Source organism: Myxocyprinus asiaticus, chromosome 31, assembly GCF_019703515.2.
Source record: "Myxocyprinus asiaticus isolate MX2 ecotype Aquarium Trade chromosome 31, UBuf_Myxa_2, whole genome shotgun sequence".
Lineage (NCBI taxonomy): Eukaryota > Metazoa > Chordata > Actinopteri > Cypriniformes > Catostomidae > Myxocyprinus > Myxocyprinus asiaticus.
Window position 1 is genome coordinate 12,786,964 of NC_059374.1, and position 22,951 is coordinate 12,809,914.

A 22,951-nucleotide genomic window follows, 5' to 3' on the forward strand; every position below is an offset into this window, starting at 1 on the left:
AGTCTCCCTACAATTTCTCAAGGTTCTATACTTATCCATAGTTTTATATTTTTTCCAGAGTTTTTAATTTGATTACATCATTCGAAATGCTTCTTGGGATTGTAGTTCCTTCATCATTACAGGTACCTTGTACCTTCATCTTTTTGTCCAATTTTCAAATACTTTTTTTTTTGCTTTAAATCAAAGTTTGTAATGTTGTGTTTCCTCTTAGAACTGGTTGGTTTAGTTCATGGCTTAGAACTCTTTTCTGAAAGATTTTAAGGAATCCGTATGGAAAAAATGAATGGGAAAAACACTAAAAAAGTTGGTCGGGACTGTTGCGCTCTATTATAATCTGCCATAACATCCCAAATTAACATAAAGCATAGTGTTGCTAAACAGATTTTATTTAAAAACACAAGATAAATCAAATAATTCAGGATTCCTCTTTGTTGTCTTTGTAACACAATATGTCAATAAGACAAAAACATATTTCATCAGAACATATATTGTACTCTCTATGTCTAACATACATTTATATAAAAATTATCAAGCTTTAAAACAAAGCGTCAATATAGAGATATTAACCAAGAATATTATTGCATTTCACAATGTGTATATAAATATAAACACTCCACAATAATAATGAACATATCATAACACTTTACTTGAAATCTGTATATATATAATGCATTATAATCAGTGTTTACTCAAAATAAGTAATCTACTACAAATTATTAATTACTTCTCTAAAAAAAAAATACCCACATATAATCACATTTCTAATTATTTTAATTTTAAGTTTCTTTCTAAAACACTTTTCATAGAAAAGTTTTTGGTTTTCTGCTCATTCAAAATTTCTATATTTCCTCCTAAATCATTGTTGCACATCCTTCAGCTGTCACAGGAATGCTAACAGACATACATATGAATTCATATTTTAAATGTATTATAAGTATTACTTTAAAACTTTAATGGAAATCTGATTACAAGAATTTTAAATGTAATGTATTACATTACTTTTTTGACTAAAAGTAATTAGATTACAGTAACTAATCACTTCTTAATTCGATACACACAACACTGATTATAATGCATTCATAATCATTTATAATACACACAGCAATGCGTTATCTTTTATATAAATACAGTAATTGTAACAATAGTTAATACATAATACAATATAATACTTAACTTTTCATGGTTACACCTTTAAAGAGTTTAATGCACTATAAAGACATCTTTAAAGAACATACAACTTATATACGGATGTATTTAAGAATACCTTTATAATGCATTGTACAGATTCAAGTAAATTGTTATGTTTCTTATAACTGAACCAGAGCTCATTTTTACAATACCAATTCAAGAGAAAGCAAAAAAGAAGCAAGCACACTTGTAAAAGTCACAACAGTGGTTATAAAAAAATCAATAATTGGTCCTTATGCATTAAACAGTCTCTGGCTTCACAGGAGATCACAGGAAGTACTGTCAATAGTCAAGTCTCTTTGAGTAGTTCATGCTCATGTTTGTTACACAAATGTCCGTATGAGCAGTACAAGTCTTTATGACTGCAGAGTGCTTGAGAACTGGAATTGGAGTTGGATTAAAGTAGGAAAACTGTCATGCCTTGGGCAGCAGAGGCGATCCCCACTGTTTCTCAGGCTTCCGTCCTACTATGGATCTTCTAGTATGGATATTGCTTTTGTTTCTTGCCAGCAAAACATGCAAGCCAAGTGCACAATAACATGGCGGAGGCGGCGCCTGCCCCGGTGCAGTAATATGCCCATCCGATCTGGCAAGAGCCTGAGGACAAGACCAAGAGACAGAGAGAGCTGACATCAGTGCATGAACAATGCACGATCTCATGAGAGTCTTAAACTTAAATAAATTAACAGGTCATATGTGCTCATATGTACTTTACTGAGACATGTAAATCAGGAGTTTTCGAACTGAAGTCTGTGGAAATTTCAGAGAAAAATAAAGTAAAACAAAAGTGTAAAAAAAGTAAACATTCACAGAATTTTACATTGTTGCTATATGCTGTTTTTACATTTTCTTTGAAAATGCTTTTCTCTAGGTTTATACATGTATTATGACTCTAATAGTAGGTAGAAACAAAGATATGCTGTCTTAACCCTTGTGTTGTGTTCGTTTGTGCTAACACCTTTTGTGTTCCCAGTCAAAAATGACCGGCCCTCTAAGATTGTTAATAATCTCTCACATTGCATATATTATCCCAAGATATTGCATTAGATCTTTTTGTTAACTTCTTTTTTTTTTTAATTATGACAGGTTTTATACTTCTTTTTTGATATATTTTTTATTGATAGCACAATTCATTGAACTGAGCTTATACCGGCTAGTTGGGGACACTCCCTACAGAAAAAATAAAAATAATAATAATTATGTAATAAATCAATCATTTTGTTTGTTCTAAACAAAAAAGGTGTCACTTTACAATGCATATAGCTGATCCTACCAATTCTTAAATAATTATTTTTAATGTGCTTACAAATTAGAACTGTTGTTCTCATAATTTGCAAATTTGTTATCTCAATAATTATATTCAGAGTTAGTAAAAACATTAAAAAAACATGAGATAGCCATGTGTTATATATCGTTGAAAAGGCTCAGTTAGCAAAATACAATGAGCAAATTTGTTTCACTCAGAGGTCAAACTGCTTTGAGTATTAGTGTATGAAATTCCCACTGACACACATAAATATAATAAAAAGGAATGTCTTTTTGTCAAGTTTTTCCTTATTACTTCCTGAATCATATATACCTGTATAACTTAGATAATGACATATCGTAACTTACAGCAGACTATCCCGATTCAAGTGAGCCCAAACACAATATAATATGATAAGCAGATCTTGAAATATTCCTCAAAGAGTGTACATGGAAAGACGATGCACAAAATGGCGCTCAACACACATTGTCTGTGTGTGTGTGTGTGTGTGTGTGTGTGTGTGTGTGCACATGTCTGAGGACTTTGTGTGTGCAAACACACATCCATACATTTGCTCATCTAAAGGATTGGGATGCTCTTGAACACTTAATATTTCTGTATTTTGTAGTCTAATCCATTCATTTCCAATGGCCGGTCATTTTTGACCGGGAACACAACAGGTGTAACGAAGTGAAATAAAACCAAAAAAAGGTAAAGCAAATGGTCCAAATTTTTTGAGTGTTTTCAGATACCATATGTGAACAAAGTCAAGGAATTTTATTCCAATTGGAAGCAAAAAGAAAATTTGTTTAAAAAAAAATCGTCTGGGTCAAAATGACTGAAACACAACATAAGGGTTGAAGTAAATATTTTCCAGATATTTTTATTATTTCTTTTGCCTTTAATACAATGACATTATAAAAGCAATTTATTTAGTTTTGCAAACAAAACGTCGTCTTTATAATAATATGCATACTATTTTTCTCACACATAAATGGGTCTTTATATATGAAAATCAGGTCTGTTGATTAATACTATTTTTCATTTAATTAATTACATGAGATGACAATTAATTAATCAAATTAATCCCAATTAATCGTATATCAATATTTGCTGAGAAAGGCCCCCAAATAAAGATAATTCAGTATATAATACTAAAAATAAAAATAAAAAAAATAAAAAAAGCTAATGAAATTTGCCATTCACTACCTCTAAACCAAACCCTTGCACATACCAGCTGACAGTAGTAGATTTAAAGCAAAACATGATTTGACCTATTTATGAATCTTTTTACGTAGTGAGGACAAAAATGTCCACACATGTCAGTTTTTGGACATTTTCAAATTTCGCCTTAACATGTATAGCCAAAACTGTACACACACACACACACACATACAGGGTGCCTATTTTAAAGTGTTTCTTACTTGAAGACATAGTGGTGCATTATGGTGTCTTATTCTTTATCTAAGTTAAAAAAAAAAAAAAAAAAAAAAAAAAACATCTTGTAATTTCTGTTAATATTCTGCAGAAAATACAGATCAATGAATGGCAGAGACATTCAATAACTGTACAAAAGTATATAGAGTCAAAATGTTAATCATTAGTGGCAATGTCAAATAAACATGAAATAGCTTCTAAAAAAACTTTGTGAAGTGCTGCTGAATATTTTATAAGTACAAATAAAGCTGCTAATTAACAGTAGAAGAAAACAATATCATCGAAATGATGATGAATTATGCAAATAAAAAAATAAAAAAACTCAAAATTGCAGTGTGCTTTGCTGTTATTTGTATTCATATTAGTTCAAGGACATTCATGCTAGACACAGTATCAGACCTAAGTAAATATACTGTAACAGACTACAACATTTAAGAAGTTAAAAGAAATACTGACAAAAATATTTAAAGGGATAGTTCACCAAAAAATGAAAATTCTCATGATTTTCTCACCTCCCAAATGTGTTTGACTTTCTTTTTCTGCTGAACACAAACAAAGATTTTTAGAAAAATATCTCAACTCTGTAGGGCCACACAATGCAAGTGAATGGTGGCCAGAACTTTGAAGCTCCAAAAAGCACATAAAGGCAGCAAAGGCAGTACTTCAAAACAATGCGCGAGACATTCAAAACTACAATGGCGGACTACAGGACTGTGTTTGTGCTGCTCAAGATTTTGAGTTTATTGACGCTTCTCCAGCAAAATGTAGATTTACCGCATCAATACTACGACCAGCGATCGCCATCTTCACCAATAGCTGGTGTGTGGTGAGCATACTGGCGCACTATGGCTGCCGTCGCATCATCCAGGTGGATGCTGCACACTGGTGGTGGTTGAGGAGAGTTCCCCTATACTATGTAAAGCGCTTTGAGTGTCTAGAAAAATGCTATATAAATGTAAGGAATTATTATTATTATTGTTTGTATTCACTGCTCTGTGGAAGAATGCTTATGTGCGCAGTGTTTCTTTACAAAGTGACATCGCCAACTACTGGCCTGGCATGCATAATACAGCGTTTTTAGTCGTTTTTGCAGATCTGTATGAACGGATCGTTCTGACAACGTTGTCGTCTGTATGCGAAACTTTTCAAAAATGCAAAGGAAAAACTTTTACGTTTTTAGTACATCGTTGTCATGTAAACGTACCTTTAGAAACAACACTGCATAAGATATTTAGGTTTTTCACAGAATGTATTTTTAACATGTGTATTTTGTCTTACTGTACTGGCAGAATTTTTATAGTCAAAACAAGTGAAAAAATACCAGTGTTGAAGAAGAAATCCAAAGTATTTAGAATACGTTACTGACCTTGAGTAATCTAATGGAATACGTTACAAATTACATTTTACAGCATGAATTCTGTAATCTGTAGTGGAATACATTTCAAAAGTAACTCTACCAACCCTGCCTGTATGTGATTATTAAACTGCAAAAGGCTATGATTAAAGACAGATAAACATGGCCTGTGTGCACTTCAGAATAATCGGGTGACGCGCTGTTCTTTGCACGTGCGGAGCTTATGGGCTCGTGTTTTAAGCACTTTTACAGTAGTTCACACACATTGAGAAATCAAAGTACTGCGGGTTCAAGCATTTGCACAATTCCAAGCATTACTAATAATTTGTAGTTATTATACAAATCTAAAAACGCAGCATAGTACAATAGAAAAAGAGGAGATGTGGAACATTTTAAACTATACACTGCACTATCAGTGTCAAAATAAAAGCTCCAGGTGAAGGAGAAGTAAATAGGAGAGAAATATATTACTTTTATGTATATAACAAAATATCATCCTTAAAATAATAATGATAATTCAGTATTATATTATTATTATAAACTTGATAATAATTTAGTAATAATTTAGTATTATGCAATATTCAACTGTGTTCCAAAAAAGAAGCAGTCTTTGTACACCTTGTTTATTCACAAGAAATATATGAAGGCAAACAATGCTTTTTATTAAGCTATGATGTATCATTGTATATAAAATATCAATTAAAACTGCATATCAATAAAATTGATTAAATCTCATTCTCCCTTGTGTACATTTAGTGAAAAACAGTGGGGAAACATGCCTTTATTATTCTTAAATTGATTATTTCTTCAATGCCTTTGAAATATTGAATATACTTGGATAAAATGATGGTTCCTCTGATAAAAAAAAAAATAACAAAAAAACTCACTTTTGAGCCATTTCAGAACAAATACATAATTTTCGAGATAAACTGTATATCGAATTTCATCAATAGGCTGAAAAATATTGAGATATGATTTTTTTAGCCACAACGCCCAGCCCTAATTGTGGCAACAGACGAGTAAATAATTTAGACAATACAAAAAGTGTCTTTAAATGTTAAAATATAGTTTGTTTTATTACCATACCATTAAATATAACCCTATTATTGGCCTACATCCCCCTGCTCTATTTTTAATTGTTGGTTTATGTACTCGTGCATTCGACAGACGCTTTTGGAGCATCTAACTGTGGTTGTGTCTCACTAGTTTTCAGCGCATCTAGTCATAAGTGCTGTGCTATAAGGACAAAGTTTAATGTAGTTTGAAACTTTGAAAAATAAAAAAAGCATCTCGATATCCCAGCTGGGTCCAGCTGTCTTTGCGCGCAAATGCGCGTTTGGAAGCAGTGTTCATTTTTTCACAGTTTTTTGTTTTAGTCTTTTGACGAAAATGTCCTTTTAAATTAGTCATATCATGTTCATTAATTTTAGTCAGTTTTACTCTGATGAAAATGACATAATTTTGGTCAACGAAAATAATATCTTTTAGCTGATGATGGACAATATGTTTTTGTCAAACCGTAACAGACCAAACTTAAATCAAATATTCAAACATAAAAAAAAAAGTATAAACATTTTCTAATGTAAACGTAAATATAAACATATAAATATACATACTGTCCTTGTTGTGAAAAACCCGAGCTCCTGAAATAATAATGAATGGACTGAAGTATTAGCTACTTTTTAGAAGTTAGCCTACGCTTTAGAGACTTATTTAATTTTCCATGAAAGGATATTACATTGCGTGTAGCATTTCTTACGGAAACAGCGTATTCACAATGCAAGTTACTCAACGCAAATTACGCATATTCTAAGATCAAGTTCACCTGTTCATTCGCTTCACTGTGCAGATGTAAGTTGTTATATTACATACATGTTGTGGATATAGTGAATAAAATTATGTACACATAGGATGCCTTTGAATGAGGTTTTTACCCCAAGCGGTTCATTTTGCCGCTGTTAGCATGTTCAACTCACGCAGCTCAATCAGAGAAATCCCCAACATACTGGATGATTGGATTAGATGAATCCATATCTAATATCTTCTGCTATATACTCTACAGATTATCTAAATGTTTCTTCTTTTTAGATCTTGCACTGTTAATATCTTGCAGTATAATTTTTATCTCGTCATATTTTCGTCAATAGTGTGCTTTAATAAAATCGTTTAATTATCATCATAATGCACCTTTTTTGTCTCGTCTTTGTTATCGTTGACGAAATCAAAAAACTCTTCGTCAACTAACGTTTTCGTCAGTGATTTCGTTGACGAGATTAACACTGTCTGCTCGATGGTTTGACGAGGCAAGTTGCCTGTACAGCTGGTGCACTGATTGCCCCCTACTGCATCAAGGTGGTACATCAAGCTTGAATTGCTCAGATAGTAAGAAAATTCTGTATCACGGAAATTATGTACAGGTCCGAGGCATGATTATTTGTGTTAATTTGAGTTAAAGTGATATTTTTAAATATAATTCAATCACACTAAATTAACATATTAAAATCGACAGCCCTACTTGGATTATAACACACTAGTCACACTTTTATGACACTTTTGGATCCTTTTAAAGTGAGTCACTTTCCACTGCCAAAGTATTGAAAAGACAGATCACGACATCCATTAAAACATCTCTTTTTTGTTGTTACACAGTACAGTATAATAGAAATACAGTATAAAGAAATACATGTAATCCAAGATAATCTGGGGTGATTCTCTGTAGTACTAAGCAAACATTCAGAAAGCATCAAAGCAACCACCAAAGACCAAAATGCAAATGTTTTGATCGATGGCCCATCTCTTTACAACTGGCCCAGATAGCTCTGCACTCTTGTTGTATTAGTTATAAAAACTCAAAGAGCAACAGAACAAGACACAAATGGTTGCCTTTATGATGTGGGACAAGATTATTTGTTTGGGAAGTTTAGGAGTGCTGTTGTTCACAGTGTAGTTCTGGTGGCAGATTTGAAAAGATTTGACATAATGTTACTTGTCTTTTCAAATAACTTTGTCAGTTGTTGATAGTAGTAGATGTCTGAAGATTGAGTGACAGTGATGTGAAGACATACCGAGTTCAAACTGGTCTGAGCTGTTGTTGCATGTCTGTCGGACCTCCTCACTGTCCCAGCCGAGAGGATACAGAGCACATCCTGAACCAATGAGCAGACCTGGAGAAACAGAGAGAGAGAGAATGAGACATCATCACTCAGGACCATATAAACCAGGCTACTGCCATTGCTCATACTTGTGGTTAGGGATTTAAGAAAACTCCTAACACTTGTCGTGTAACTCGTCCTGCACTGTTTGTGTTCCAAACATGATGATACCTCAATTCATACAGCTTGCTCAGGAGATGTGTGCTATTACCTTTCTAAGTGATACAACTTTTGTACCTGGTATACTGTAAAATTAGCGAAAACATCGACAAAATCCATATATCTAAGGGCAAGAATATCATAGAAACTTGGGGCAAAACATCCAAGTACATAACAATGATGATTGATTGAAATACTTTATTAATTCCCACGGGGGAAAGTTCTTTGTCATAGTAGCAACACGTAAAGTGCAGTTGTTATTCATAATAAAACATTATCATACATATAATAATAATAAAAAAGGGGTGTGCTTAACCCTCATATTGTGTTCAGAATCTGCATACACCTTTTGCATTCGGGGGTCAATTTTGACCCGGTAAAATTCAAGCTTATAAATCATTTATAACCTGATGGTTTTCATCTAAAACTATATTGTAAGTCATTAATAGGTTCTTAACTGTTCATACATGTAAAAAGATTTATATTTTTAGCATATTAACTGACAAATATAAAAGTTATTAATTAATATACCATTTTTTAGAAATAATACAATTTAGAAATTCTTTGACATTACAAAATACACATTAACTACAGCAAAACCTGTGTGATACATGTTAAGGCAACTTTTATGTGAGAGGGGGGCCTGGGTAGCTCAGTGGTAAAAGACGCTGGCTACCACCCCTGGAGTTTGCTAGTTCGCTAGTTCGAATCCCAGGGCATGTTGAGTGACTCCAGCCAAGTCTCCTAAGCAACCAAATTGGCCCAGTTGCTAGGGAGGGTAGAGTCACATGGGGTAACCTCCTCATGGTCGTTATAATGTGGCTTGTTCTCAGTGGGGCATGCGGTGAGTTGAGCGCGGATGCCACGGTGGATGGTGTGAAGCCTCCACACGTGCTATGTCTCCATGGCAACGCACTCAACAAGCCACGTGATAAGATGCGCGGGTTGATGGTCTCAGATGCGGAGGCAACTGGGATTCATCCTCCACCATCTGGACTGAGGCAAATCACTACGTGACCACGAGGACTTAAAAGCACATTGGGAATTGGGCATTCCAAAGTGGGTGAAAAAAAACAAAACATCTAATGTGAGAATTACTTGTAATTTTACTCATAACTGTTCAATACAACTTGGTGGTCAAAAGTTATGAAACCAACAGGGTTGGGAAGGTTACTTTTAAAATGCAATCGTTACAAATACACATTACTTAGTAAAAATGTAATTAGTAACTTAATACAGTTACCACAATAATAAACTAATGTAATCAGATTACTTTTAGTTACTTTTTGTTTACCTAGAAATAGAGCTGGGCAATTAATCTAATTTTATTTTCAATTACGATTTTGGCTTCCAACGATTATGAACACAAGATAATCGAGATAAAACGATTATTGTGCCGCATTCCATTTTGCAATGAAACACCCCAGCGTTATATCTTTAATGCATCCTTTATTAAAGTTCAATTAATAAGGAAGCGGGTTATGAAAATAAACTCTGAAACTGGCATTTCTCTGTGCGGTCAGCGCCGTGCCTGAGTTGCGTGAAGTGAACGGGGAAGAGATTGAATCTTCTCACGGCTGATGCACACTCTGGCGTGGAGACGTTCGTCACTCGTGTGCGTTTGCTGCAGCTAGATTATAACGTAGTGAATCATAATATATGTGTCACGTTAACTGTGTGTATCTTATCATGAAGAAAATAGGCGATACGCAGCTCTATTAAGAATAGAAAGTTTTTTGTGAGTTAAAGATGGATCGAAGTAAACATAAAGGTGAGAGAGTGTAGTCTTGGCCCATTATACACTGGAACAAAATACATTTTTGATTAGTCTTTTTTGGCTTGTTTTCCAAAATAATTATCCGAGAATGTTGAATACAATATTTAATCAAGGATCAACATTAACGCTTGTCCGGGACAAGTGGATTCTTGAAGGGGCAAGTGAAAGAGAATTTGACTTGCCCGACCGGACAAGTAGCCTGATTAAAATGTCAATAACGAAAAAATACTGGCTATATTTGTGATAGCCTAGGCCTGTGTCACTTTTTAGAAAGTTAATATTCTTATTCTGCTGTTGAAAGTAATCCATAGCACTTAATTTTTTAATTCACTAGCGATCTAGTAACAGCTGCGCCCTGTTTGATTGACAGGCGGCGTATGTGTGTGTGCTGAACATGCGCGTGTGTTCCGAAAATGCTCGTGCTAATGCGCACCTGAATATATTTCAAAATTTCACCAAAATGCCCGTCTTGGTGAGGTATTCATGTAAACACAATGAGTTATGTCTAAAGTGAACATAAACAGTGGATAAAAAAGCAGTTTTTGTATTAAAATGTTGGACTTGTAAGTATAAATGTAAGCTAATAGACCTGCTGCTGTCTAGTGCGTCATTATAATAATCAAACAACCATAACAAGAAAACGAGAAAACACTCGCTGCCCTTGACTGGGTAACTTTAGTAACTTTAAAAAGTATGCATGTATTATAATCATACAGTGAAGACCAGTAGTAGTTTTATGTTGCATTTCATTCTGAAAGTTTACTTGAATACTTGACAGCCTACTGCTGTTAAAAACTTTTAAAGCTGTTTTCTGTTCTATTATTTTTAATCTATTTCTATTCACTGCTGTTTTTATTGTTATTTTATTACTGACTATTTACTAGTCTTGAATAATTACTTAAGAACTTGAAACCATTCTTCCATAATTAACATATTAGATAGTGTTATTATTTGTTGTGGTTTTGAAGCTGGTATTGAGAATCATCAAATTTCACTACAGACTCCTGAAATTGTGGTATTGTGATAATGTATAGCCTTTATTGTACATGGTAGATCTTGCTGCAATAACATTATGAGAATGTAGATCTCATTCCATAGAAGTGTGAGCATACCTACTGTAAATGATGACAGTGGAGGCTTTCCTTTATTTGACTACCATACGTGACATAAAATAATTGTCATATGACAATAGCCTCCTCCCCTACGCAGTGCAGTTTACATTTCAAGTTCAAGGAAATCTACTGTTAAAAAGACAAGTTTTTAAAAAATTCAATAAAAGCATGATACTTCCAAAGTCAACGAGTAATCGTGTTAAATAATCATGATCTCAATATTGACCAAAATAATCGTGATTGTGATTTTGATATGTGAATAAAGTCAAGAGAAAAGCTTTATTTTCTCAAAGACTTTTAATATTGCCTTCTGAATGCAAACAAACCATGTTTGAATAATGTTATGAGTGATGTAGCTATTATTATATATATATAATATATTATATATACACTGCCTCCTTAATAGGAAAACAGAATATGTTCAAATGTAGAAAAACTTTAACCAAATCAGGTGATCTGTTACAGAAAATAGTTTATTTTCTCATCAGACAAATACAGTTAGAACAGAAGCACTGAATTATGCCTTGGTTAACATTAAACATAATCTGACAGTATATACTTCAGATTCAAAAACACTAAATGTTGAATTCTGTCATGTATTGCAGTTAGCATGTAGACTAATTGGCACTGACCATTCATTCACTTCCAACTGCAATAGGTAGATCACAGGCTATCTTCATAATCATCATCATCATCATTATTATTAATGCCTCCAGTGCCTGTCACCTTTTTAGTGTGTCTTGATTTACTTAATCCTACTTTCTACGAGTTTTCAAATGTTACATTTGCCAGTATTTCTCCCTCACCCATACATTTGAACTTCTTAACGATACATTTATAATAAGTATCAACATCAGATAAATTATCCATTGCACTTTTCCCCTAAGAACTTAATGACATTTTCAATTAATTTGGTATTCATGTGTACAATCTGTCCCAATTACAGTTGTCAATACAACATGGACGCATTTCAGAGAACAATTTTAGAGTTTCATCTGAAGTTAAGATGGAAATGAGAAGTCACACTAAAGTTTCGACAGTAGGTGTCACGTGTACTGGAATGCGTCCGTTTGCCGGGGGGAGTGGTCGTTTCTCCGCTTCTATTCCTGCTCCCATGAAAACAACCAATGGATTAGGTCTGAACAAGCAAAATTAGGGAACATGACTAATTGGATCTATCCTAGCTAACATGATTTTCGTATGGGTCTTACCTTAAAATGCTTCTTTAAATTTTGTATCAGGACTTTGGAAAAACACTGCATCTTCACAGCTGGAAGGTATAAATTGAACTGAACTGTAATGTTGTTTCCCTTTTCTCCACTGAAGTGACAAGTATGTTGGAATTTCCACCTCATTTGCCTGAAGACACCGTGTTGATGTCAGACAGGTGTTATTTACACATGTGACAGTAAGTGGCGCCAGATTCACGTCAGTCACGAGAGAACCAGACGAGCTCTCCAGCAGGCATCTGATCATATCTGTACCACTATAAAGCAAGCAGCGGTCTTTATAATTTTATGTCTGGAGGATCTTTTTTTTTATTTTTATAAATACATTTGTTTAATCCTGCTAGTCATCCCAATTTTTACCAAATGTAACTCATCTGAATACATTGGGTTTTTATGTAACTGTAACGGATTACATTTACATATTTTTTGTATCCTGATTACGTAACGCTGTTACAAGTATTCCATTACTCCCCAAGCCTGGAAACCAACATATTCTCTTTCAACTAAACTTCATCAAACAACTGTAAAACTCAAGTATACAACATTAATACTTCTTTACTATGTTTTTTTTATTAGCAAAATCTATTCTTTTTACTTGCATGAACAGCCGAATGTTGATGCGTGAGAATGCTGTAAGCTGGTTCGGCATCAGATGGCTGAAGAGTAAAATGTGGACGATTTCCTCTTTCAAGCCCTATTTAGACTAATGTGTGCATGAACTTTTGCTCTCGCCACATTTCCTTTAGACAGTAGTACCTTTGATTTAGTTTATTTGTTATGTTTGTTACGTCTGTCATGTCTGTGTGTGTGTCTGTGTGACTGTACGTATGTGTATGTGTAAGTGCATGCTTGTAAACAAGATGCAGTCCCAATGAGAGAAAAAAAAGTGTGTGAGAGAGTATGGGAAAGAGGCGAAATGTAAGTAAAGTGTTTAGAAGTTAAAATCTAATTCATAGATGTACAAAAAATCATACATAATATCATGTGTAAAGCCACTTTGATGCCCGGGTCAAAACTGACCCGCAAAAGCAAAAGGTGTAAAAAAAAAAAACTCTTCAATATCTCTTCAACAGTTTTATTTACTCTTCAATATCTCTTCAATCACTTTATTAAAAAAATCTGAAAACAATTTATTATGTGTATTTTGATAGTTTTGACAAAGTTTGGTTCCCGTACAAAAAATTATGTTGTATGTAAAAAATTATTATCTACCTCTTCTGGGTTAAAAATGACCCGAACGCAATAGGAGGGTTAAACCACTCAGAACACCGTTCTGCGCTAAAATCCACCAGAGAGTATTTAGCCCGAGACAGAGCACTTGTATTTAAGTGAATGGTAGAAATTTAAACACCTAATATAGCGGATGTAGAAAAAGAAGTCCCGCCTTACAGATAAAAGAGCCAATCACCTTTTTGACACAGACATTGCCTTTCAATCAACTTTGAGAATCCGCATGCGCATTAGCAGGACCAGCCTGAAAAATACTGCTTTTTTTGTGTGTTTTTTTTACCGTGATCTGAGCTAAAAGCACAATTTATGATAACATTGTGCGTAATCTTAAAACCATTTTGGATATTTCTGTCTTTCTCCATTCAAGTAGATAGGAGCTTGTGATGAGGAGGAGAGCGTCTGCCTGGGGACGGAGGGGTCGCTGCCGGCCACTGAGAGCCGGAGGAACCGCGGCTGTCTACCGAGAATGGGAGGAGCCATTCCATCTGCCAGGGGCCGGAGGACTCGCTGCCATCCGCCAAGGAAGGAGCAAGCTGGCGTCTGCCAGAGGGCGGAGGAGCGGTTGAGGACCGGGCGACAGCGCGTCTGGGAGCCGGCGAGCAATTTCTCTCTCTCTCCTCTCTCTCTCTCTCTCTGTGTGTCTCCGCCCAAACCTGAATCGGATGAGGGAGGAGTGTGACGAGGAGGAGGGCGTGGCCGGGCCGTGATGGAGCTTGGCCGGTGCTAAATTAGTTTAACAGCGGGAGAGCGAGATAAGGGGAAGCTGGAGACGCCTGGTCGAGAGATGCACGTGGCCGCGTTGCATGTGTGTCTGTGTCCTTATGTTTTATGTTGTTTTAAGTTCATTTATATCATTAAAGTTTATGTTTACTGTTCAGCCGGTTCCCGCCTACTCCTTTCCCAACCTTTAATGGTTATAGAGCTGTGCTTTTATGTGGCTTTAGCTGAAGAGTTCCCAAGAAGGCAGCTGAGTTGACTGACTTGTATTGAAAGGGACTTTGAAACCGGTCAGAGCACCTTAGCAAATGCATAACAATGCACTAAAAACCAATCAGAGCACCTTAGCAAACGCATAGCAATGCGCTAATAGCCAAACAGAGCACTTTTTAACAACTCACAATTCATACTTTGAAACCGGTCAGAGCACCTTAGCAAATGCATAACAATGCACTAAAAACCAATCAGAGCACCTTAGCAAACGCATAGCAACGCGCTAATAGCCAAACAGAGCACTTTTTAACAACTCACAATTCATACTATTGTGTAAATAAAAGGTTTATACTGAATAGAGACTCCATTGTCAACAATCCATTCTTTCACAAGTGTCTTTAATAACATAAAAGGCATTTTGCTTTGCCTTTGCATGGAAACCATCAAAAAAATCCACAACTAAATGTCTAACATGGGCCAGAAAACTCCATCAATCTAAAATTGAGGTCAGTCACCTAAGTAAAGCTTCTTAGTGACAAAAGATTAGCCTAAAATATTGCAGCAATAAAACTAAGTTAAATCCCTAAGGGAACTTGCGGGGCGAGTCCGGGTCCTGTGGTGTCGCAGGAAGATATCGCTGCTCCTCTGGATTTCTGTGAGTCAGGGTCTTGACACAGAGCAACCCCTGACTCTGGCAGCTCTGTCTGCAGATAGATACCAGCCCACAAGTCCTCAGAGAAGGAGCTTTTGTATCTCATTAACCTAATCCATTCCAATTTGCCCCTCGCTTGCCTATCAGTTTTAGCGGGGCTGGAGAGAGCAGGGATAGACACTTTGAGGTGCATCAATTAAACCCCATCACACCGAGTGGATTTACTGAGCTGGGCTGGGATATTGGAGAGGAATTAATCTATACGCTTATATTGTACACAGAGTCTGAGCATAGAAAGAGACGTCCTTATACAGATTGAGTCAGTAATACCTGGTCATTCAAAAAAACAAGTGTATTTTTTGTCCTTTATTTACACACAGTCAGAAACAACATTGAAAATGTTGGATTACAAATCTAATTTAAACCCGGAACTAAACAGAACGTTTTAGGATTTTAGGAAATATTGAATGAAGACATATTATGACATAATAAACAAGAAATATTTAAATGTATGCACTATTTCTTATTCACTCCTCAAATTAGCAAATTTGTGACATTTAAACAAATTTGGCAGCTTGAGTCCATGCTGTCATTAAAGCAAAAGGGGAACAAACCAAATATTTAGAAATTTATATCACTCAAAATATCACTCAAATTGTTATATGTAAAGATAATACAGGTATATATAAAAAAGCAATATTACATATATATATATATATATATATATATATATATATATATATATATATATATATATTATGTTAATAACAATAGTTATTTGGAGTTTTACAAAATTATCTTTAAAATACAGTGTCCTGAAAAAGGGACGTTTCTTTTTTGCTGAGTTTATGTGTTAGATTAGTTTTTATGTTTAGATTAGCAATAAAGTCTTGTATGTATTCAAAGATAATTTGACTGTGGTATGCTTTGATAAATAATCTCTTCCCATGATTTTAAAAGATCTTGCTTTAAAGCTCATATGTGTGTGATAGGACCCCTCTGTCAAGCTCCTGAAGTTTGCAGACGACACCACTGTCATCAGCCTCATCCGAGATGATGATGAGTCTGCATACAGAAGGGAGGTTAAACAGCTGGCTGTCTGGTGCAGTCGAAACAACCTGGAGCTGAACACGCTCAAAACGGTGGAAATGATTGTGGACTTTAGGAGGAACACCCCAACACTGACTCCATTGCGAAAAAGGCCCAGCATAGGTTGAACTTCCTTCGCCAGTTGAGGAAGTTCAACCTGCCACAGGCGCTGCTGATACAGTTCTACTCAGCAGTCATTGAGTCTGTCCTCTGCACTTCAATAACTGTCTGGTTTTTCAGCTATGAAATCAGACATCAGAAGACTACAAAGGACAGTTTAGACTGCTGAGAGGATTATTGGTTGCCCCCTGCCCCCCCTTCAAGAACTATACACTTCCAGAGTGAGGAAAAAGGCTGGAAAAATCACTCTGGACCCCACTCACCCTGCCCACTACCTTTTTGAACTGTTGCCTTCTGGCCGACGCTTCAGAGCTCTGAGCACCAGAACTGTCAGGCACAGGAACAGTTTTTTCCCCCAGGCTATCCATCTCATGAACAGTTAAAACTGCCCCTTTGAGCAATAATTAATGTGCAATACACAGCTTAGTCTTTTTATATTATCCAACACATCCTACCTCTTCTGCCATTACATTCCCTTGCACTGTACATAACCGATTTGTATTTAGATTTGCACTACATATGTGTATGTGTGTATGTTTGTAGGCATGCATGTATATGTATGTATATATATTCAAATATGTGTATATGTGTATATATGTGTATATGTATGTATAAGTATGTATGTGTGTATATATATATATGTATATATGTATATATGTGTGTGTATATGTATGTGTATATGTATGTATATGTGTATGTGTATGTATGTGTGTGTGTGAATAATCTCATTATTTGTCATTTATCTTTCTTATAATGGTTGTCGAACACGACTAATTCCATTATAAATTTCCCTACATAATAATGACATAGAATACGGACAGATTAATTTAATTCCTAACACACATACTGTTCCTACACCACTCAGAACACCTCAGCACATGCATAGTAATGCGCTAAAAAACACTCAAAACACCTTAGCACATGCATAGCACCGTGCTAAAAACCACTCAGAACACCTTAGCACATGCTTAGCAATGTGCTAAAAAACACTCAGATCACCTTAACACATGCATAGCAACTCACTAAAAAATACTCGGAACACCTAAGCACATGCTTAGCAATGCGCTAAAAACCACTCAGAACACCTTAGCAAACCCATAGTGAAAACTCTTTTTCAAAAAGTGAAAGTGGAGATTTATAGTAAAAAAAGAATTAAATATAGATACTTCTAAAGACATAGATTAAACCACTGGAATTGCATAGATTACTTTTATTCGCCATTGTGGCATGGGGGCGTGGTCATATGTCTGTCTGCGGGAGAGGGAAAGCGGTGAGGCTCGTCACCTGGGCTGTAATTACTCTAAAACCTGTCTCTCATTATAGTGATGGCAGAGGGAGACCTGATAAGGCACACCAGAGCGTCGGAGTGGGAGAGAGAGTGGCAAAGGAACTGATGTCTGAAGGACTGGCAGCGATATACAGAGACTGCATTTAATAGTTCCATGAGCCCTGTATGAGTTGGCCATTGAGAGCCATTTTTCTGTGTGACCTGATTGTGAGGAAATAAATACTCACCTCAACCGTTCGCTGTCTTCTGATTCCTCCCTTGCCCACAAACTTAGATCTTTCACAGCCGTTATGTGATTTTTGGAGCTTCAAAGTTCTGGCCATAATTCACTTGCATTGTAAGGACATACAGAGCTGAGATATTCTCCTAAAATCACCTTTTTAAAATGGAAAAGGAACCCATGGAATCGAATGCCCATTAAACACACGCAATCACACAGATAATCAAATTCTCCTTTCTGCTCATTTTTAAAACGGACAATGAGATATAAATCAGGACTAAAAGAGAGGCAATCATAAAAGTCCTCTAAATGATTTACATTAAGATATCATCACAATGTGCAGATTTACATTTGCTGGCGTGAATTATAAATGCGTCTCATTAATGGTAATGTTTTTTCAGGGCATGCTCTAAATTCAACTCTTTCAAGCCCTCAAAAAATGCATAATTGTGCACAGTGGCGGATTTAGGCATGGGCAACATGGGCAGTTGCCCAGGGCGGCATCTTGCGCGGGGGGGGGGGGGCACGATGCACCCACACAGACCCCCCACCCCGGTCCACAACTTTGGGGGCATGTTGAAGCGGGTTTCGCCCAGGGCGCCATACAAGCTAGAACCGCTACTGATTGTGCATCTCAGTTGCTAAGATAACAAATCGCTTCTTTTGAAGTACAGATTTAATGTCAAGAAGAGCTACATACAGTATGGCTCGTAATGCCTAGATGTAGACTTGAATGCTGGCCTTTTTACTCTAAATCAGTGAAAAGTATTAATGGTGTTTGCTAAGGCAGAGACAACTAGTAAGCCATTCATAAGTTAATTTTCTCAAAAACTGTAATCACTGAGTTTCTGTGGTGCAATGAAAATTGCTCCCTTTGTTGTAATGACCCGCTTAGACACCCACCAACAGCGTTATTCAACCAATGATGTGAGTTGGGGACTAGACTATTTCTTTGTTTGACCAAAGGCAGATGGGGGGCGTATTCAGAAAGCAACGTTTATTTTTGCAAATCCGTTTGGTGGTGCTAGTGGCGCAGCAATTAAATACTTGGAAATTACATATAAACTTGGGTGTCTATCTCATCCCTATGGCCATGAATCATACCTCAAATTGTGCGGCTTGTTGAGAGGTATGATACAACTATTTTAAGTGATTAGATTTTTAGCCTGGAAAATGATAAAACAGGCGAAAAAAACTCAAAGAATTACAGTGAAGGAGGGAATCAAGCCATATCCAGGGGCAACACACTCTTTTCGGGACCAGAATGTCATGGAGATTTGAGGGTGGTATCTTTTTGACTTCGGCCAGTAAGCGACCACGTAGCAACTACCCAGAACACCCTTGCAACCACCTAGCAATGCCCTAACAATATGCTAAACACTACTCAGAACACCTTAGCATCTGCATAACAACCACAGCATCATGGAAGCAAGTTTTGCATGAACAAGCACAACTCATGTCACGTTTTTTTCAGTAAATGTACAAATATAAAATATAAATACACATTCAATTCATTTACATAACCAGTCGTACCCAAACAACTGCTAGTTATATAAGGTACTAAGCATGCTCAAATGTAATGCGCTCCTATGCATTAACAGAATATTTAAGTCACATTTTCTTCAGACTAGAAAAATCTAGTTCTTTATATAAGTATCCACCATGCCAAATCATCGAAAAGACCAAATGCTGAAGATGCAGCCAAACAGCTTCTAGTCTTCCCGTTTAAGTCCCTCAAAACTTTCAATGCCTCTGAAATCTGTCTTTGGGAAGCTTGCGTTTATATAATCTTCTGTTGCTCGCTGCAGCAGAGACAAGAATGTGTTTGCCAGCAGTCCAGCCCTGTTGTGACGCTAATGTATTCCTGCTGAATATTAAATGAAATCATGAATTCTCTTTCAAGTCGTCAGTAATGTCAAGAGATAAAAAGGCGTGTATCAGCTTGAAATGCCCCACAGCAATGAGAATTAAAAACAAAAGGGGTACAGCCTCTTCCGCCCTAAAAAATTAAAGGAAAGAAGGATGAGGCAGTTTTTTCGTCTTCATTAATCATAAAGTGGAGACTGTCCTCATTTTACCACCAAGAGACATATACCACCAAATATCAGTCATTAAACTGCATTTCTGTTATCTTTTCTTCTTGTAGTTGAGGGCATTTTGGATTATTAATTTAGGGGTTCTTTCTGTCCCCTAGGATATAGCTTTAACATATAATTCTATTTATATAAAATATCTTTAAACTTTTTTGTGTCTCATTAATTGCTCACTTATTTTTCTTTACTCACATACTTATTTTTAAGAGTGTTGAAATTTTATATTTTCTTTATTTTGGACTTGTCCCCTGCCCAGACTTTTCAGTTTCACAAAAATAATCCAGTCAGTCATGAAACTTTACATGTCACAAGCTGATAGGTCCTTTGTCATGTAATCTGTTAGCCACTCAACTTACGTACTCACTCTTTGTCTAAAGTTTAAATTGTTTGCAGGTAAGCTTGTTTCACCACAGCGCACTACAAGATCTTTTCTCGGAAACCCTCCTCCACCCCAGCAGCACCTGTCTACATCTTGAATTGACAGGGAAGTTTGTAGATCAGAAATGTAATTAATTTGACAATTTATTTATTTATTTATTTTTTACTATTATCTGAGAATGTCTTAATTGGGTGTCATTACTAAATAGGTTATTATTAGAGAATTTTACATAAAAAAAAATCTATATCTTTCTCTTTTTTCTAAATTAAGAGTTCATATATAGCTAGCTAACTGTATTATCAAGTCCAAGCTTATCCAACCCTCTACAATAAGTGAAAGATGTCATTAATGTCACAGGTCATTACCATCGCACAACATCGAAAATCCACACCAAACATATTTGTTATATATGGGATGTTCTCTAGCATCCAGTAGAGGAAGCAAGGTTCTTTTGTATCTTTTATTTTGAAGTTCTGCCCTTGTTTCCTGTTTCCCTTGTTGATTTGTCCCAGGTGTCTTGTTACTAGTCTTGTTAACCTTGTTAGTTTTTTGTATGTAATTTCCTCATATTCTCTTTGCCTTTGTCAGTTATCCGTTGTAGGCTGCCTCTGCAGACTGCCAAGATTACAATATTACATCAAAATCCACTTGAAAGTTGATCAAAGCCATGATCATATCTTTATTTAAGGACATGTGATAAATGTTTTAATATGGATGAAACAGTTTCAGAGTAGTCAAAAGTGCCTCTTTCTACTCTGAGCAGAAAATACAAAACTTCTCAAATGTTTTCCAAAAAACACAGTAGAAGAGTGACCAAAAAAGAGTTAATGCCGATGCGCTCTATCCATTCACTTGAGACAAATAAATGTAATTATATTCAACAGAGAGTACAGAAAAACAAAGTACAGAACAACAAAACTGCATTCTATTCCTCTGCTGCAGGATGACAAGGAGAAATGGAGAAACCATCTTCTATTGATCATTAGACCAAAGCGGTGCTACTGTCTTTTATCTTCTCATTTTCTTGTCTTTGTTCGCACACTTGATTTGCTGAAGAATTCAGTCAGGAATATTCTTCCATCGTGGAAATGTTAATAAGGCACATTACTTATTGATTCAAATGGGAACGTGTGATAAATAATGATGGTGTTCCTGTACATACTTTCCACGGAGGAGTTGGAGGTGCGGGAACACAACTAATCATCTCAAGATTTAAGACAAGAAGCTATTGCCTCAAGGAAAAAGGGATGTGATGATGTAACTAAAATGGTTTTAACCAAGTGCTAGGTGACATGTTTACAGTAATTTGTCTATCCACATTGACAGTGAAAATGTGCACGACCTAACACAATTACGGCCAATCAGAACTTATTCGATATTTAATATAAAGTTATTTGGTGCGAAATCTTGGAGCAATGAGATTTCACTGTGGGCATGGTTACCTAGCGCAACGCCACAGAAACAGAAAGTAATCGATGAACAAAATGTCCAATCACTGAGGCCACATCCACACTATTTTGTTTTAGTTTGAAAATGCATCTTTTTCTCTATGTTTTGGACTTCTGTCCACACTGAGACGGTGGTTTTGACAGTGAAAATTGAGCTTTTCGAAAACACTCTCCCAAGTGCGACTTGTGTTTCCCAATCAATGGGCGTTTTCAAATCGGGATGGGTGTTTTTCAGCCGCTTTACATGATTTGCCTACACTGAGAACCCCTACTTTTACTGTATAGTTGAGAAACGGCCATCCTGGTTTGGAAACGCCCACTGATTACTACATTGTGTTTCCTTACTTTCATTGGATAGTTGAGAAATGCCCATCGCGGTTTGAAAATGCCCTCAGATTGGGAAACCCCCATTATTGTTCCACAGAGACCTATACTTCTCCCCAGTGGATACATTTGAAAACACCTTCTTCACGATGTACTGTGGACAGAGAAAACAGAGATATCTTAAAATGATGATGTATTTGTTGTCATGTGACGCAGTCATGTGATCCATTCAACCCAAAACAATCAAGATAGCGGCCCATGTTGTAGTGGCACTGCTGTGCCTGCTATCCACTTTGATAGCATTGTGAAGATAAATGTTACCTTGTACAACCTTCACATTGCATTCCTTCACAATTGCGTTTCAGACCGGCAATTTTTCGCTTGCGCTGTAAGGGGATTTAAGAGTTTTCATACGTTTAATCATGGAAGAGCAACTTTTGGAAAATGCTTGAAAAAAGCAGTGTTGGAGGAGAGCGTTTTCAAATGTATCTGGATTAATGTGGACTTAGCCTGAAGAAATAGCT

General features: G+C 36.0%; 1 protein-coding gene across 1 annotated transcript in view; it reads right to left on the minus strand.

Moving 5' to 3' along the window:
• Positions 1–375: 375 nt before the first annotated feature.
• Positions 376–22,951, minus strand: part of LOC127421912 (LHFPL tetraspan subfamily member 6 protein-like) — a 121,562-nt gene continuing 98,986 nt past the window's right edge. Inside the window, exons 3-4 of the mRNA XM_051665131.1 lie at positions 8,291–8,389; positions 376–1,785 (exon numbers count right to left, since the gene is read on the minus strand). Coding sequence (XP_051521091.1) covers positions 1,667–1,785; positions 8,291–8,389 — 218 coding nt within the window. The 3' untranslated portion in view covers positions 376–1,666. The remainder of the gene's footprint in view (positions 1,786–8,290; positions 8,390–22,951) is intronic.